This window comes from Anneissia japonica, unplaced genomic scaffold (assembly GCF_011630105.1).
Source record: "Anneissia japonica isolate Jap-2015-1 unplaced genomic scaffold, ASM1163010v1 scaffold287848_len282238_cov107, whole genome shotgun sequence".
NCBI classification, from domain to species: domain Eukaryota; kingdom Metazoa; phylum Echinodermata; class Crinoidea; order Comatulida; family Comatulidae; genus Anneissia; species Anneissia japonica.
The window spans coordinates 249068-269416 of record NW_022701964.1 but is presented as its reverse complement, the minus strand read 5'-3'; the positions used below and the strand labels follow the sequence as shown (position 1 = coordinate 269416).

The following is a 20349-nucleotide window of genomic DNA, read 5'->3' as shown; positions in this document are numbered from 1 at the left end:
TTTTAGGCCTCTTTTTAAAATTTTTTACCTAGTCTATTTAATTAAACTCGATTCACCATTGTTATGTTCTGCTTGACTGATCTGACAGACCCAGACTAAGCGATTGCTGAGACAGATTTACTGGTACTGCTTGTAGCCGTCTGATTTTAGACATTGGCAGCCATTACATTATGTTGGCGTTAAAAAGACTGCATTATTGTGATGAGGGACCTGTGTACAAACAATTACCAAACACAAAAAAATATGGAAAACTGAATGCTATTTACAAAATATTCTATTTAATGCTTATGGGTTAAAATTTCTTTGTTAAATTGGCCTCTATCAAGTTGATTTGGTTTGGAGTAGGCAGTGGGCCTTACTACTGGCATGGGAAAACTAGGCCTATTTTTTTTTTAGTCCGACTGACCCGACAAGTTTGGCAGATGGGGGGCTTGACCAGACCGATGGGGGGAGGACTTAAGCACCCTCCCCGACCCCACTGGCGCCTCTCCGGTTGAAAGCACGAACTCCTGTAGACCAATACGATTTAATCGTGCGGGAAATCCAGTACTTTAGCGCAGCAGTTTATCCACAACAGTTTGTAGAGGGCGTTCTGTCGTCGAGCGGAACGCACTTTGATATGCAGAACAGCTCGTTCTTCATGACCAACGATTGGTGATCGAGAAAAAGGACGGAAAAACAATTGTTTTGTTGTCAAAAAGCTACTGTGTTTGTAATGTGTTAAAATGCAGCGTTTAGGAAGGATGAAGAGAGAGTTAGAAATGTTTGAGAGATCTCCGCCACCTGGTATTTCGTGTTCGATGAAGAGTGATAGCAGCGACAGTCTTGAGGCCCGTGAGTTAAAAATTTGTTTTGGCACAGTCAATCACGAAGCACTAGACCTAGCCTAGGCCTACTACAGTAGGTACCACGTACAAACAAGTAGGCCCTAATAGGCTAGGCTCAAGTAGTAGAGGCATGGCCCAGTTCCTAGCTATTAACTAGACCTAGGCCATAGTGTCTCAGATCATTTCGGCCACCAGATTTTTAACAATAGAAAGTATAGCGCGCAAATAGAGTTCCGTTGGTAGTGTGGTTGTTGCAGGATGCGGAAACGTAGGCAAATAATAATCTGGCGGTTTTTTTATTTAAAGTTCTATTGTATTGTCCCTTGGGCCTTACTTAGTGAAAACTTGAAAAAAATAAATTTTGAAATTGAATTGGCCATTTTGGATCATTTAAAAAATTTTATCCGAAAAAAAATAATTTACTATAGTTACGCCACGTTTTACGAAACAGAAAATTGAAGGGGTGACAGCTCCAAGTGTTTCCGGTTTTAGCTAATAAATAGGCGAAATTGATACTTAGCATATGACCCTTGACATCGACAAGTTGGTTTGTGTAAAGTCAAAGAGTATATAACAGAAGAGAGTCGACTGCTATTCTTAATGCACGCGAGTCAGCCCAATCTGCTGTATGGGGAAAACACCCCTAGCGTCTGTTGTGGATGCATTAGTTGCGCCGAGTGATGGCATCATATAAATACAGTAATTTAAGACCTGTATTTGGAAAAGAGTCAAATTATTATATCCGTTTTTCAATGAAATATAAAGGCAAGACTTTATAAGAATAACATTAGGCCATGTAAAATAAAACAATTGGTTAGCATCCTTAATATGTTATCAATTTTTGTGGTAAGGAGAGAGGTTTTTTTTTTTTTTCTTGGGTTGAACATGAAAAAAGAATTTCGCAAGGAAAAACAGTGCTAAAAAAGAACAAAAAAAACAACAGAGACCAAAATTACATACAAGGAATTATATACAGTAATTCATCTATAGCAAGCAGAGACTTCACCTATGAATAACAGCGTCAGAATGCAATTATCTCTATGCATGCACAATTCACTCCTCAACACAACAGGCATCATGGATACCATGTGGCTACAGTATAGGCCTATGGAACAACAGTAGAGCATAGAACTGCAAGTGGTCTGGCTAGTGTGCGGACAGGTGATAAACAAACCTATATTAAATGCAGTTTGTGAGTGTTTTGTAAAAAAATAAAAAAAATTTTAAAAAATCGGGTCTGTGGCCTTTTTGATGGTTAGGAGGGGATGCTAACCAATTATTTTATTTTACATGGCCTTATTGGAAAATATGCTATGTATTGTGGGTTTTTTGAATGTTTACTTTCACAATAGTGTTTTGAATGTTGATAAAAAAAAAGCCTCCTGGGAGTTTAAATTAAAAATAATATTTAATAGGCCTCACTATACTAGAAGACGACTATTCATTATAAACAATCATCCATCCATGCATTGGTATTCAATGTAAGTAATTCTTATAAAATGAGAACATATATTTAATGATGTGTTTGCTTTGACTATGAATATGTTCTCCAGCCCTTCCTCAGTCTGGTATGTAAATATAATGTTTTCTCTTTAATAGTCAAACAAATTAATGTACAGTATGAAACAGTAGTAAAATAATAGTCGGAAACACCAAAGTAACTTTCAAAATATTTTACTTTATTTAGTATTTTTCCACACGAACTTCAAATGAGAGTTAGGTATGACGAGGAAAACACCCATTTGATACTCTTAAAATCCCGGATTTATGATGATAAATGAGAAAAAAAATCATCCATCCAACTGTTAGTGACCCAGGCACTGTCTGTGATGAGGTATTAGCACCCACATTAAAATCAGGGGTGGATCCATGATTTGAAAGAGGGTGGTTCAAAATGGGTGGTTCAAAATGGAAAATTTATGATTCCTATGACGGAAATGAGCTTTCCCGACTTCTGAAGAGTTTTTTTAATGACCTTTAAGTTCTTCAAAATCAGTCAGCGTCAGTGCTCTTCTCTTTGACGGCCTTCTGCCCGCCGCCGTATTCGATTCACGCTCAAACCCAACCTTGTGGTATGATGTTTTGAAATGGTGTGCAATGAAGCTTATCAACTGGGAACCTGTCAGCATTATAAACAAGATGACGATTAGATAGGGTAGTGCTAGGCCTGACTCTCGTTTATAAATACTGTACTTTACTTAATTTAGAACCAGCATGCAAGATTCTTTTTATCATAATGGTTTTCAATCAGGTAAGTACGTACTGCTGGTTTCAAGAGAGCTGTAATCTGCTGTAATGTTGTGCCTATTAATGTCAAGTCTGCCACACAAAAAATAGGCCTAGTGAATCAAGTTACATTCCTCGTACAGTAGGCCTAATATGAACTTTTGACTTGATCAACTCAACCTTAATTTTTTTTACAATATAATCAGGACATTTTTGTTCTGTTGATAACATTATTGTCCTATCATTGTTATCAATGTTAACTCATCCCCAGACGTCCATGGCCCATCCAGTCAACTCATCCCCATTATTCGTGGTGGTAAAAAATAACGCTTGTATTTTTGTGACATCACTATGTACTTTATTAATTTTATTGTTCACATCATAGAGAAGGAAGTTCTTTCTCTATGTTCACATAGATTATTCCAAATAAACAGCATTCATTGATACTTCAATAATTAATATTGTATACATACAAAAAGAATGTTTAATTTAAAATGTAAATTTACTCTATCGTCCAAAATAAGCTTAACTAATATAAATTGCAATGTTGTGTTCATCTTCATCATCTGAAGTGGTGGGACTTCTTCATCATGGGCTTTTCTTGAGTGAATTACTTTTTGGAAGCCTGCATGGACCTTGAATGTTGTAAAATCATAATAGTTCGATAATAATTTTTGGGGGGAAAATGCTATACAAAAATGTGATATTGCTACTCAATTTTCAATTTGATTAGCAAACATTGCTAATCAAAATTTTGAAATGAAAATGTTCCCTAGTGGTTTTATCTTCATGGTATTTGATCAGTCGGTTTGCTGATGTCATCAGTGAATGAACCCCCCGGATACCAGCTACATATTCATCCCACAGTCTTGTCAGTCGTTGATTTGCTCGTATTGCCGTTCGTGATAAGTTGTGTAATTGAAAATTAGAATTTTAATTATTTTATGTAACTACATTTTTATAAAGATAAAATGAAATAAATGAAGTTGTATGAAGTTGCACCTTTGTTGCAAAATTTGCTAAATTCCTTATAAAATGATGCAAAAATGCCAACACTGTCACTTTCGATTAGTTTTTCTTACTGTAATTATCAATATACATCCAAAACAACAGTACCAAGAACGAGTAAATAAATTGAAATACGCCCCAAAAATATTTAATATAATAGTAAATCGAGTAAATTAATTGAATTACTCCCCAAAAATATTTAACAAAATAGTACAAATAACGAATAAGTTAATTAAAATACGCCACAATTAACGCATTACATTCACTGAGAGACGCGCTTGGCATTTCATAGAAATGACCGGCGGCTCAACTTGTCAGCAGCTCAACCGGTCATAATTCCTGTATGTGTACATTCACCAAGTACTGAGTAACAAAATGTGTGTTTTTTTATTGTTTTAAGGAAAAATATGACTATTATTAAGAATGTATGTACACGAATCTTTATCAGAAATTTATATTTTGCATTTATATCATTTTACTGTATCCACCATGCCATTAATTGCTCAATGTTAATATTTTAATTTGACGTAACAATTAAGATGTTCTTTTCCATCATATTCCATTAGGCATCTTTAATAATATGATGATAATTATATCTTGTGAATCTTCGGTGATTCACCTTACAGAAATAGGGTGATTTTAGATAGACAAGGAGGTATTAAGTTGTGCTGTAACTACAGTAACTGTTCAATGTACAGTTTGTGACAACCTCTCATGGCTACCAATTCATAAAAATTAATGAAATAATAAAATGTTTTGTGTGAATTCATATTTTTACTTTCAAACAATAGCATTTAATAAAATAAAAATAATGAATTGGATGTTTTAAGTTTCACTCTTTTATGCATGATGAAGTAAATATTTTCGCTGTACAGTATAATGTAAATGTAACTAAAGACTTAGCGGCTACATACTGTAGGGTCAAAACCACTAACATTTACCAATTAGCCAAATAGTGTGTCGCAAACATTTTATTTATTATTAATCAAAAGTTACGAAAGTAATGACAAATATCACTTTTGATACATGGTAACAACATGTAAAGCTAGAATGCCCTGAAATTTCAGCATTTAGGTATGATTACTTTTGGAGATATGGTTCATTGAATATTGTAAACGGGACAATACATTGATGTACCAAAGCACTAAATTTAAATATATTGATATATAATTTAAAAATAAGGAGGTGTGTCACTTTAAAATTAGTTAATATAGCAAATTTTGTTTATTGCCTACAAGACAAAAAATAATCAACATGATCACATTCTTTTATTAGAATATTTATTTTCCGACTTAATTGTGTCGCAACATTTGATGAAACATACGTTACCGGGTCATGCAGTTGGACATATTATGCATACTCAATTAAAAATGAATTATTCATCATTAATAAAAATCAAGTGACTAAGTTTTCTCTTCCTGGGTAAATTTGAGGGCAATATAAATCACCAGTTTAAAGAAAAAATCTAAGAAAGTGGTGTTTTGTCGCCTGTATACTTAAGAAATGAAACATACGTTACCACTGTCGCCAAAAATAGAACGGTTGATGCATGCGAGATATTGGGTTTATGTATAGCTTTATATCTGCACTTCAGGTAGTAAATTGTAGGTGGCTTCGGTGATTGCAACATATTTTTAACACACGATGAAGTTAAAATAAAACCTACGTTACCGAAACATACGTTACTGTAGTATTTACTGAGCCCTACGTAAAATTAACTAAAATCACGACGTGCTTTGTAAACTGCTGTTTGACGTTGAGGGGGTGCGGTTGGCAACGAGACGCTTTTTACTTTGCGGCGTAGTAGAAGTAACGTGTTGATATTTCTGAAGAAACCTGACTTAAAATTTAGTTGAAGATAAGGCTTTTGTCATTTCTTTATAATACTTAATATTTCTGTACAATAGTATCTGAAAACATTGCACATTAAAAACTTGAAGGACTATTTGTTTTTACTAAAATAATATTTTCAATCAAGAACAGTTTCCTTGGGAGTGTACTGATTGTTAACCATGTGATTAGATCGTAACGTATATTTCATAATATTGTAACGTAATGTTTCAATTTTCAATTCGCTAAATTCCTTGGCCTAGTACACTATTTTGAGAAAATTAGCCATGCATGTAAGCATGCACCAAATAGTCCTTAAACATACACAGATCATATTCTTTAAGTAAGATTGATTTAATGATAGACACGAATTATTTACCACATACGGTATAATGGTAACGTAGGTTTCGTGTCTCCTTCCTAATTAAAAAAAACTTTCTTTAATAAAATAAGAAGTTAACAATGTGACAATTGCTTGTTTTTCAATCATCAACATGTTTACTTGAAAGTTACATTGGACAGTGAATTGGAATCTGAGCTTTTTGATTCAATTTCTTCTCTACAAACGGGAACTTTAGGTTCCGTAGGAGGTAACGTAGGTTACGTGGCTTTTATTGGGATTTAATTTGATATCTTGGGGTTTAGTTTAATAGCAACACTTTTTGTTAGTTTCTTATAGATATCATAACAGTAATATATCACCATGGATACAAGAGCTTAAATTCAAGCTGACTAAAAAGTTAATGAAATTATGTGGTCTTGCATTTAGATTGCAGATCTAAAAGTTCGTTGGTAGCATGTTTGTCTATTGCTTAAATCCTGGGTGTGTTTTTAAAACAGGATTATTTTTAATTGGTTGGTTAAATGTTGGTATCAAATACTCAATGTTTTCGTAGATAAATGTTTTTGACAGGTTGAAGATGTTGGCACTTAACAATTTCGGAATATTTTTAAACATGAGTGCTTTTGTTTGTTGAAGATGTAACATACGTTACACTTCCTTGTAACATACAGTATGTTACACTTCCTCGTAACATTCGTTATCAGTTTTGACTGGTACATTTTTGAATATTTAACTAAGAACCTTTTTACTGCAGGTTACAAGTGCATACAAGTGGTAATCTTTTGGTTCGTAACTAAAGAGTTTAGAACAAATATCATAGGAATAATATAAAAAGTATATGTGATGTTTATGGATTTACATTTAAATTTACCATCACAAAAATACAGTTTACCAAATAAAAATATACAAAAGTGCCCAAAAACTGTCTGCACACTATTGTGGAGAGCAACAGTGAAAGTATATTTGCGATGCGAATTAGTTACCATGAACATTTTGCATGAGAATTTTATTTTATTAAAACGCATCGTAATGTAGGTTTCATGAATGATTTTTAACTGTTTCCTAATGTTGGTGACAAAAATAAAAGTTGACAAGATTACGTATTCATATTTTTCTGAATCATTATTCAAATTGTCATAATTGATTTTTTAAGTTATTAAGACAATTTTTTTTTTTTTTTTTCGAAAATTTTGAAAAGTGAATTGGCAGTTTTTAGTGGTTTTGACCTATAGGTAAATGTCGGTGTTTGGTTACATGTACGTTACTTTTGTACGGTAAAGGATTATTCAACAATTTTGGTACATGAGGGTTTATAATTTTGACTAATTGTCAAAGTAGCTACTGTATATATCAAAGTTAACTGAAAAAAAATCTTTTTTTTTCATTTTTTGATGGATATTTTTAAAGTAGGCCGAATATTTGACATTAAATATTTGTTTTAGAGATGGGACATATAAAAATGATAAAGATTTTTTGAACAGTACATCTGTTGGACAATATTTTTGTGCACAGTTATCTTTTTGTATCCCTTATAAACAAATTTGTTAATATTCATTTACCGTAATACATACAGTATATACTGTATGAAATTTCATAATTGTCCCATCTGTAATGTTTATGTATTAGCAATTGAAATTATGAATGACACAAGATTAAAGTTTGAAATTCCAGCAATGTTGTTTAATCCAGTCTTTGCTACTGTACTTTTAAAATTTGTTTGCAGAAATTATTGGGGCAGAAAACACTCCTTATAATGGTGGACTTTTTCATTTAGAAATTCAGCTCCCAGAAAGGTAAGTACAAAACAATTTTTTTTAAATGAATTTTAGTATACAGGAACTCCTTAGAAAATGTTGTTGTCCAAGAAACATTTTACATACATAGGTACAAAAGGTGTACAAAAAAGAGAAAGTGTAAACTTTTATATCTGCCTACTCTGAAAATATTCATGTCAGACTCATTATCAATTTTCAATTCACAAACATTTTTCAGTACTTGCATGTAACACAGCGAGCCGCCCGTCCGCCTTTTGGATGGCCAAAAATTACTTCGGACAGCCACTTTTACCGTGATGATTTGGACAGCTTGGCCTACTCAGCTTGGCCTAGCCTAGTTCGGGACTGCTACCGTTAACAAATTCTTTATAGAGTCTATCGGATGTTGCATTGAACTAAAAACTAAATCATATTTACGTTTGATAAAATTTACTTGATTGAATTTACGTTGTTTTCATACCGACATTCGGTGGGGACTCCCAAAAAGGTAAGGCTAAACCATAGTCTATCCGATGAAATTTTAACTTACAACATGCATATGTCGTGTTGAAAACATTTTCATGCCCTGCTGGAAAATGACTGACTGTCGTGTATCTGAGTACCAGAATGTACCAATGGCATAATTTCATTTGACACAGTGACCACAATGTGTAACCCCCCGGTTATAATCTCTCGATTCGGAGGACCTAGAGTAGACTTTACGCTAGATTAGGGCGAGAGATGAAGATGCATCTGCGTAGCCTAGAAAAATATTAATGTGAGTAAATAACCGTAGCCCATGTGCAGTCTATGCCTATAACTGAAATATCTTTGTGATAGCTACAGTACTGGACAGTATTATTGCAAGAATCCAACTCATTCAACCCGTTGCAATTCCGTTGACAGCGTGTTTGGCGTTTTCGTTTTCAGAAATTGTTTATTCAAAATTCAGCGCAAGGTTTTGTATTAACAGTTTCTAAATAAACAGGCACTTACTAACTAGCAGGGGTTTATTTATGAATTTGAGTAGCAGGAGAAATTTGAAAGTAACAGGAGAGTAAATTAAAATAGGTCGGGGGTATAGGGGGTGCCGCCTAGGCCCCCCATCGGGGTCAAGGGGGAAGCGCCATTGCCTCCAAGGTTTTAGAGCCCATTTGAATGGAATTTCTCTACATCATTTTTTTTTTTAACAGTTTTCAGAATCAGCTACTGAGCTGTAAAAAAGATATTTTTACATATTCTTCATACATAGGCCTAGCCTAAATAGATACTGTAAACCAGAAACTTTCGTGAATTGATAATTTCGGCCGTTTTCGCGACATTAAACCTTCGCGAATCTCAAAATGCCTAAATTTAATTCATGAGAGGAATATCATACAATAGCTGAAAATATCGTATCGTGAGTTTAGGCCTAGGTTAGATAGGCCTACAGCCACTGTGTAGGCTACAGTATCTAGGCCTAGGCAGGCTTAGGCGCCATAAGCCTGCAGCCACCTCAGTTGCTAATACCAGGACTTAGCTAGCTAAGAAATAGACAAGTTTACACACATACAGAACTCACTCATATGATATTCCTTAATTTTGTATGGTATTCAAGCATCCTACAAAATGAACAATGTTTATCAATAAATTATTTTCCTGTAGTCCTAATATCGATTCAAACACATTGATTGATGATGATAACATCGTGGTATGTCATATGGTACGGAAAATTAGTTTCCCATTTGAACTTCTTAGTATACACTGCACAGTGGTTGCACATGTGCAATCACATGCAGTGATGATCAGAACCTCCTTGATTAGTATACAGAATAGGCCTAGAATTTACGAATTTTTCGAGCTCAACATCGGAATTTAAGGTCAGAATATTGATTCAATAATTGAAATACATTCTTTTTTAAGTTTATACACATTTAATAAAATCCACCAAAATAAATTGAAAATACAATTTTTATAATGATAAGTTGTTTACTTTTCACAAACATGTTGAAATTTGTGGGGATTCACCATTTAGGCCTTTGCCCTAGATCTGCGTTGAAGAAAACATCTAAGGAGAGCAAAAAATAGTTCTAAAATTTACGCAGATATCGAAAAGGAATGGATACCACATTGAAAAAAAAATGTCTCATGTGATGTGAATTGAGACGATTTTGGCTTGCTCTGCCGTTTTAATTATTGTACTATCTATGACTCTGAAATTGTGAGTGTAACAGCATTCAATATAGTTGGTTCGGCTTTAAAATTATTTATCATTTCCGAAATATCTATGTCATCACAAAGAGGGCTAGTAAAATAAAAATGAAATGAAAATAAAAGGTTCATAGTCATACACAAATTAATTTTAAATGACGATCTGTTTTTTTCTTCTCCGCGGAAAGAAAACCCAATGTACGGAAAAAGAGTTTGGGCGATGTAAATCGTCATCACCTGAGCATGTGGTGGAGGAGAAATTTCTATTATCTTATTGGCTAACATGTGATTTGGAGGCGTGGCTTCTTTGATGGACTCACCCAGACGCGACTGCCGAACTTTTAACTTTAATTTTGTTTACGCCGCGAGTTCATGAAAGTCAAACATGGAGTCTGAAAATTGGTAGACACTTTAACGAACTTTACACAGAAAGGAACAACGAAATGAGTGCATACTATTGCAAATTAACTTCGTGTAGGGAAATAAGGTTCTTTACAGGCCTGTTGCGCTATTTATATTGGTGGTTTTTGTATTAATTTTTGTACAGCATTGATTGAAGTAGCCGGCGAAAACATTGTAGTAGCCGATCGAATGCGCCGGCCGCCGGCTCTTAAATAAACCCCTGAACTAGACGTTTGTGTATTACGAACTTACATAAAAGTAAAGAAATAAGGTGTTTAAAATTCAGGATTTGTTACCTTCATGCACAGTACTCTTCATTCCGCAACCTCGAAATAAAGACGACCTGGTGCTTCATCATCCACACTACAGCGTACTGTCTTTTCTTTCGTCACACATTTCATATGTTGTATTCCTCCACTAATAATATTACCCAAAAATTTGTCAATGGTAAACCATTTGTCGTCGTTAACAAATGAAATTTTTGGTACGAATTTATAGCCTACTATTTTTTAGTCGCTCGCGGTGGAGCAATACAAGTCCATCGTACCACCGCGGTGCGGTCTCATGCAGAGCATGTTTTAAGAGCATAGAGTGTTCATAGTTGAGTGCCTTAGCGTCAGGATCGTTGCACGGATAACAAAAGTGCCAAATTTGGTACAGATATTAATATAGGCATACAGTTTTGAAAAATCTCTGGAACCCAAAACAAATTTCTTATTTTTGGGGTAAAAAATCGCAATTTTGGTAAAAAATACAGTTTTCAATATTTTGGTATTTTTCACTATTATAGTGCAAGACCTACCTGGACAAAGAGGTTTAGAGTCGATATGCTTATTATTTAGTAAGAAATAAGCAAATAAAGATGAAAAAATATAATGAAAATAAAAGACTTTTTGGACAAAAATGTTACTTTTGTAACAATCTAGATTTTAACCTTGTGCATAGATTAATAATTGAATTACTTGGATGACAAAAGTGCTAAATTTGGTACAGATATTAGTATGAGCATATAATTTTGAAAAATCTCTGGGGCAAAAAAAAATTGTTGGTGTAAAAAATGAATTTTTGGTGTAAAAATTGACTTTTTGGTGTAAAAAATTTAATTTTTGGGAAAAAATATGGTTTTTAATATTTCAGTATTTTTGACTATTATAGTATAAGGCCTACTTGTACAAACAGGTTTAGAATCTATATGGTCATTATTTTGTCACAAATAAGCAAACAAGAATGAAAAAAATAAAGAAAATACCTGTAAAAGATTTCTTGTTACGAAAATGTCACTTTTTTAAAAGTCTGGTTTTTAATCTCATACATGAACTTACGGCAGCCATAATAGTTGCTTCTGGTTGGTCATCCAAACAGGCCGCTGTGAACACATGGGTGAGTGGATGCGCAAGGTCATTGTTATTCTGAGAGACCTTATTGATACTGATGTAGGCCTACTGGTCCTGTCAGTGTCATACTAAAGAATAGTGAGTCGCTCAAATGTCAGGATACAGGAGTCGAACTACTTATATTGATGTTTGCTTATGGAAAGAAAAAAACTCTGTCCCCAGAGGGGGAGGGGAATAGAAGTGCTCTTCCTTTTCCAATAAATAATGATGTGGTATATCACACTCTGTAAAATTAATGAAAAGGGTAGAGAAGTGGGACAGTCGCATTTTGGATTTTGCTATGGCAAGTTTACTCACTCTGTATAGCTCTCAAAACGCTATTGTTGTACCTACTGTATTTTCATTATCGTTACTAATTATCACCAAATGCTATAGTATGCATTTCCTTTGCTAACTGTTCTCCATTAATGTTTAATCTGTGGTACGAATTTGTTATTTTGCGGATTGATCCACATTTTTGTTGCCACAAGGCTTACAGATGTCAGCACATGAGGCGTTACTTCTTCAGGTCTCCAACAACGCCAAAATGAATGCAAATTTAAGTAGCATTTCACTAACTTATGGGTTTCAGAAATCCATTATAGGCCAAGGCCCTCCCTCACTGTCTGAGCTTCCATGGCTTTGTCCATAAACTACCACCAAGGGCACTGTCCTAGATCACTCTTGGAGCCATAGGTGGCATGCAGCCTAAAGACCATGTTGCTAGCAAGACGCATCCCCACCCCCATCGAAACTGTCTACGGGAATCCTTATAGGCCTTGGTAGACTATGGGTGAGCCCAGTGAGGGTCAAATTCGGGCAATCATTATAAGCTTTATGAGAGCGTCTAACCAAAACAAAAGCCCAGACCTCTATTTTTACCAAAAATTAACTGTGTTTCATCCCAAAAATGGTCTAACATTTTTTTTAAACCTGACACTCTAATACTTGATCAGTGCGGTATAATACATAGCATATCAGGATATAGTTTAAATCTCAACAAAACATTTTTTTTTTACCAAAAATCAGTTTTTATACCGGCCACCAACAAATTTTGGGATTTTGTATAAACCTTTTGTAAGATTCTATATTGACTAATCAGGTAATATATTGGTTAACTTGTATTTTTCCATACAGAGAACTGCAGTTAATTTGTAAATGTGTAGACAATCGAAATTTTTTATCAATTTTTAATGCCTTTATGTAAGATTCTGCTATATTATTGACTAGTGAGATATAATACTCTATTGGTTAAAATGTATTTTCACACCTATCAAATCTATTTTGTGCCAAAAGTCGTCTTTTTAAAACCCAGAAATGGGCACAATTGGGATTTTTTTTAAACTGTCATATTCTGATATTATTGATCAGTGAGATATATGATATTGGTTAAAATATATTTTTACGTGCAGAGCTAATTTAAATGTCAACAAATATATATTTTTTAATTTAAAAAATCATATTTTTATCCTAAAAAATGGCCAAAAATCTGGGTTTTTCTTAAAACTTTTGTCAGATTCTGACATGTTATCAACCAGTGAGGTATACTGTTGATTAGAATTTTTACATGCAAAGCATACCAGTTATACTGTAGTTTAAATGTCAAAAAATTCTCTATTTTTTACCAAAAAATCATGTTTTTAACTCAAAAAAGTGTCAAAAAATTGGGTGTTTTTTTTTTGTTTCAGATATTTTCTTAAAGAGCATGTTGATAAAAGTATTTCATAGTTATTTGCTTATTTGTGAAAAAAGAATGACCATATAGATTCTAAACCTGTTTGTACATGTAGGCCTTGTACTACACCAGGGTAATAGTGAAAAATACAAAAATATTATTAAAAAACCATATTTTTATCCAATAATTCAATTTTTACACCAAAAATTCAATTTTTCACCACAAAAATGTAATTTTTTTGGCTCCAGAGATTTTTCAAAATTGTCTGTATGAGATTTGGCTTTTTTTTTCATAGGTAATACAATTATTAATCTATAAATCTAGATTGGTACAAAAGCTATTTTTCCATCCAAAGTCTTTTATTTTCTTTATATTTTTTCATTTTTATTTGGATATTTCTACTAAATAATGATAACATTGATGTTAAACCTATATGTACATGTAAGTCTTGCACTACAATAGTTAAAAATACCAAAATATTGAAAATCATATTTTTTTCCCAAAAATGTGTTTTTTTACCCCAAAAATAAGATTTTTTATTTTGGTTTACAGATATTTTCTTGACAAGCATGTTGATAAAAGTATCTCCACCAAAAATTAAAATGTTGTCATCCGTATAACGATTCTTCCATATTTTTACGTTAAGGCACCCACTCTACTATCAGCTCTGAGACCTACGGTTGCATCATCATGGACCTATGGTTGCATCGTTGTGTCTCACTACCACCCAGTGGTTCAGTGTACTGCTACGCTTGAAAATGAGTGCAGATTAACACTAACAAGTCAGTCAGCAATTCTGCTGTAGTTAATTAAATATTGTATTGTATAGATATTCATAGTAATAATAATATTGTCCACACCGTTGAAACGTAAATAAAACTAACTGTTTTGTTATATTAATATGATGGATCAAAATCGAAAAAGCCAATATAAGCATAAAACCAATCAATCAATTGATAAAGGTACCTTTCCAACAGTAAGGAAAAAGCTCAACACTAAAACAATCAGAGACTGACTAAAATGTACCTCGGCTGTAATTGTTTGTAGGCCTACGGCTTTAAGATGATTTTTTTTTTAGGTTGTCTATAGAAGGCTCGAAAATAAAATAAAAATAAATTTGTTTCTAAAATTTCTATTTTTATATCAGAGGGTGTGCTAACTGGCCAATTTTTTTATTTTTTATTTATTTATTTTTTTTTCGAAATTACCATTATTGGCAGTTGGAGGGTTTGATAAATAAGGTATATAAAAAAAATCTCGCTTTCAAATCTACTTGTTTTTTATAATGACCAGAATGTATTGTATTGTACAGTATAAGGCTGGTTCAATTGTTGGAATATGAAATTCTATAATGCTGTATAGAAAAGCTTGATGTGGACGAAAATTATTGTAAATCTTTTTAATGCCTTTTCTGTTGCAGATATCCATTTGAGCCACCCAAGGTACGATTTGTTACACCTATTTATCATCCCAACATTGATGCTGCTGGACGAATATGCCTGGACATCCTGAAGATGCCTCCAAGTGTAAGTACAGTTAAACTTGCCTAAGTCGACTTTGCTTTAAAGTTATTTTACATGTGAAATTGTTGTGTTTTCCATTAATTAACGATCTTTAAGTCGAATTTCATCAAAGTCAGACAATTTTTCAATGCCATTTTGGGTTCAACTGTGCTAATTCATAAAGAGCAAAAGCAATATATATATATATTTATTAGTATGATGTCCATTACCTGTGCTTTGAGCTCAAGTTGCTTACTCCCTTGAGTAAATATTTAAAAATAACGTCATAAAACACAGTCCTGAGATGTGTATAAGAGACAGATATATATTATATATATTATTTAGGTCTATATGTGATTTTGAATGTTAATTCAATTTTAAAATGTTACACTATATATTTACTGTATATATGTATATTTGCCATATTCTGAAATCTTAAATTCTGATTAAGATAAACTGCTTGATAAGAACATCGTTGGGGATGTGAAACATTTTGTGATATCCTTAGTCTGACTGCCTTATTTAAGTATATATTAAATGATATTTGATACTGCACTTGATAGAGGTTAATTGGTTAATTAACGGTTTATATAATTTTGTATTAAATTTTCCTGATATTTTCTTAAAAGGGAAATTGGAAGCCATCTTTGAACCTGTTGACATTATTGACGTCCATTCAACTGCTGATGTCTGACCCAAACCCAGATGATCCTCTCATGCATGACATTGTAAGTATTGGTTTACCAATGTGAGCTAATGTCGCTCTGCGACACGAATCAACTGACATTTGGAAATTTGCCAGCAACTGTGAGTGGTGCCATTTGAGATGACATGAGTGTTTCTATCACGAGTTCCTCATAGTTGCCCATGTCCTATTTTGCTGCAATTCAAAGAAACTGACAAGCGACTGAATAGCTATGGGACGGTATTAACTGAGTAATTTTGGTCTATTACATGCACAGGCATGAGCAAACCCACTTGCCCGATGCCCGGGACAAGTGTTTTTTACGGTCGGACAACAAGAATTTTCAGGACCACTTGTTCGTGGACAAGCACTTTTAGAATAGACTACTACATGTAATGCATAATGCTTTCACAGTACTTCATAAAAAGTCTGACGCTTGACAATGCGCAGCATATTTTAGTAACAAATTGTCGGCGCACAAAGAAAGATCAAACAGAAAACGCACTATGCCATGGTTACGCATAGCACAGTGTTCATCAAGTTAGAGTCACAAACAATCCCGCGATTTATTGACGGTTTAAAAGAAAAAAATGTAGGCCTACTCAATTTAAAACTTGTTATTTCCTGCAGTAAAGATTGAAAATTTATTCTTAATCATTAAATGTTAGCCAGATCTGTTGTATGTTTACACATACAGCAGACCTACATATTTTCCCAACGTATCGTACCTGTAAGCTATCAGCCGCCTGGGCCTGCTGCACATGATCTGTTTACAATATAAATTCGCACTGGTCTAGTCTATAAATACCAGACATATACAAAGATTTTGGTCGCACAGCCATTAGTTGATAAGTTGAGTTGGACGACATGAAGTGTCTGGACTTCAAGACTAGTAATTATTTTCGAGTACGAATATGAACAGCAGCCTTTAGGCGAACTTCAAAATAGGCCTAGTCTATTTGCACGTGTGGGGAAGACAATCTAGACAGACTAAGAAGGGTAGTTAAATTGGGATATAGAGTTGTTAAAGTAACTAAAAAATCATTCACTAAGTGATGATGATAATGTGTATATAAAATCCAAATCTTGTAAAACTTAAGTTAAAAATTTATGGGTTTAGTGCCTATGAATCATTTTCCCGTCCCAAATATTTCGCCGTCTAGGAGATTCTCTGGGACTAGTAGAAGGAATTCCTCCCCCTCTGCCCATGCTCATAGTTATATAGGCCTACATTGCTTGTCTTTCGTTGAGATGTAAGCAATTTTATTTATTTTGCAATAAATGAAATGAGGATGTGTCAGGCTGTAAAATATTCCCCGCAAAAAATATTAGGCCAAGAAATCCATCGCCACATTTCGAAAATATGTGCCGATTTCCATGGATATTTTGCAGAAAATTGAGTGCTTGATAGTAGGAACACAAGTACAGTATTTACGATTCGGTGCATCTCTTTTTCTAGAGGGGTACAATCATATAGTATGGCCACCGCGCACCCCCTTCCCCCTAAAAAAAAATAACGTCATAAAACACAGTCCTGTCAACGTGTGAATGAGAACTCGTGCATCGTAGGAATCAACCATGCCTGAGAAATTTTTACTTGCAGTTGTCGTTTTAATTCTTGCAAATTAAAAAGAGAAAGAAAAACATTTTTGCGTGATCAATGCAGTATGCATGTAGGAATTTTAATGTTGTAGGGCCATAGCAAAAATACTTTACTTTTATGTTATTTTTTATGATTATTGCGCAATATGATGAATATTGGGACAAATAAAATTGTCTTCAGGACAAGTGCATCTTTCAAAGGTACTTGTCTGGGAACAAGTGGAAAAATATGAAATTCCCTCATGCCTGATGCATGTGTGCGCACTAACATAGCAACACTACCATAGATCTACAATCGGAAGCAACGTAAGCGCTCAACTACTGCACAACAGTTCAGTTGTGTAGTTTCCCAAATTGGAATAAAATTTGGCTTGAGCGCTACTGGCAACTTGTCAGTTGGGTTGAGGGCAACATAAGACTAGCATTATACTGTAAACTAATCAGACTACAGTTTTCATTGTGCTTGCAACGTTACAATCAACCACAATGTAAAGCCTGTCTGTTCGTATTGTAACTTGGTGCAATTGGGTATACCAGTCTTTCAAAGGAAAATTCAACAGTGATTCCAATACCAATCAATTTTGCAAATTCCACTAGCACTGACTGGAAAATTCAATACACCATGGTCCATAAAATTGGAAATGTTTGTCACAAAATTAGTTTTGTACAACTGTATTGTATTTTTTCTTATTTGTTTATTATTTCATTGTGCAATTATAAGTATCTATTTCAATTTGTCAGAAAGGCAAATAAAATATATATATATATATATTTTTTTTTTCTATAGTAAAAGTGTTTCTAAATGTGCCATGTTTTAAATCATATTGTTTGGTCATACAGATTATATTCTTTACTATTTGAAGTGTTGATAACTGTTACTTTTACTTAGTAAAGCTATCTAAAATCTAATGTATTTTTTGTATGTAAATATTATCTTATAGTCAAATGAATTTAAGTATAATCGTGAGCAATTTATGAAGACGGCTGTAACATGGACAAATAAACATGCTTTAACTACGGTGAGTTCATATGTTTTCTTCGACATAAATAATTGTGGATTGATAGTGCATTCTACAATATATTAACTATAACTATCACGTAATCCAGCACCTACCTGCAGCCATTTCATGACAACATCCTATGCAGTTTGTTTTAATATAGCTTCTAACACCCTATGCAGTATGTTTTAATGTAGCCTCTAACACCCTATGCAGTTTGTTTTAATATAGCCTTTAACACCCTATGCAGTTTCTTTTTATGTAGCATCTAATACCAGATGCAATTTGTTTTAATATAGCTTTAACAATGCAGTTTATTTTTATGTAGCATCTAATATGCAGTTTGTTTTAATATAGCTTTAACACCCTATGCAGTTTATTTTTATGTAGCATCTAACAATATGCAGTTTGCTTTAATATAGCCTCTAACACCCTATGCAGTTTGTTTTAATATAGCCTTTGACACCCTATGCAGTTTGTTTTAATATAGCCTTTAACACCCTATGCAGTTTGTTTTAATATAGGACCCTATTAAGTTTGTTTTAATATAGCCTCTGACACCCCATGCAGCTTTTTAGTTCCTATGCATGTAATGCAATAGGAACTATTGTAATCACTCCTAGTCACATTTCTTTTGTTTTTTATTGTGTGTAGTATGTGTGTGCTTATGTGTGTAGACATTTATGCAAATGCGCATGCGTCAAAGAAAAGTTTTCCGACATTGTGTTTTACATTGTGATGCGAAGTTCGTGAAGTTTCTGCAGAGTTCAGTCAGGGCTCACGCTTTAACCGATCGGCAAGTCGGCATGCATGAAACTATTTTGGTTTTAGGGCAAAAAAAATCAACTGCTGTGGCATAGGTATTTTGAAGAAGGCCTAAAATAAAACAATATATTTTAGGCCTATTTTGAGAATATGCGACTTATCCGACAGTGAGGCAACGTATTGGAACGCATCACCACCATACATGGATGCGCTACAAGCATCCAGTTTCACGTACGATCCTAAATACGAGCCCCCTCAGCCACAGAATCCACGAAAGCAGAAACGACAGAGAAACATCATCTGGTACAATCCTCCATTCAGCAAGAACATCGCCACCAACATCGGCAAATCATTCCTGAACCTTATTCATAAGCACTTTCCCCCTACAAACCCACTACACAAATTATTCAAAAAAAAAAAACAACGTAAAAGTTAGTTACAGCTGTATGGAGAACATGGGTACCATAATAAATTTACACAACAAGAAAATACTAAACCACGGACAACCTGATCCTGTAAACGGCAATTGCAACTGCAGACGGAAAAATGAGTGCTCGCTGGATGGAAACTGCCTCACCCAGAACGTGGTCTCCAAAGCCGAAATCACAACTCAAAACGACACGAAACAGTACATTGGATTAACGGAGAACACCTTCAAATGCAGATACACCACACACAAGCACTCCTTTAATCATCGCAAGCATCAGAACAGCACGAGACTGTCAAAATATATATAACTGAAAGATAGCAACACCCCCTTCACCATTAAATGGAACATAATAAAACGAGCACCCCCATATAACAATATCACTAAACGCTGCAACCTATGCCTAACAGAAAAGTATTACATCATCGCATCTGACCGTAACAAAACATTAAACAAACGATCAGAGTTGATCTCCGCCTGTCGTCACCGCAACAAATACTTGCTCAAGAACTGTTAATTTCCACGCCCACTTTCTACAAACCTCACGCCCATCACTTATAATATACCTGTTCCTAATGGAAACATTTTCTCCCACCAGTAAATTCCACAACACGTATATGTATACCATCCTTTCTGCTCAATAACTCAGACCTGACGATTGCACATTGCATGAAACTGCAGTAGTCGAAAATAAAATCCTTACACGTATCGTTGTCTACCTACATTATATTTGCTCTACCAA

The 20349-nt window shown here is 34.1% G+C and overlaps 1 protein-coding gene across 1 annotated transcript in view; it reads left to right on the top strand.

Annotated features, from left to right (window-relative positions):
* Positions 1-622: 622 nt before the first annotated feature.
* The window catches only part of LOC117103769 (ubiquitin-conjugating enzyme E2 T-like), a 22842-nt gene continuing 3115 nt past the window's right edge, over positions 623-20349 (top strand). Inside the window, exons 1-5 of the mRNA XM_033244386.1 lie at positions 623-834; positions 7958-8027; positions 15049-15154; positions 15760-15858; positions 18359-18436. Of these exons, the coding sequence (XP_033100277.1) occupies positions 726-834; positions 7958-8027; positions 15049-15154; positions 15760-15858; positions 18359-18436 (462 nt within the window). The 5' untranslated portion in view covers positions 623-725. The remainder of the gene's footprint in view (positions 835-7957; positions 8028-15048; positions 15155-15759; positions 15859-18358; positions 18437-20349) is intronic.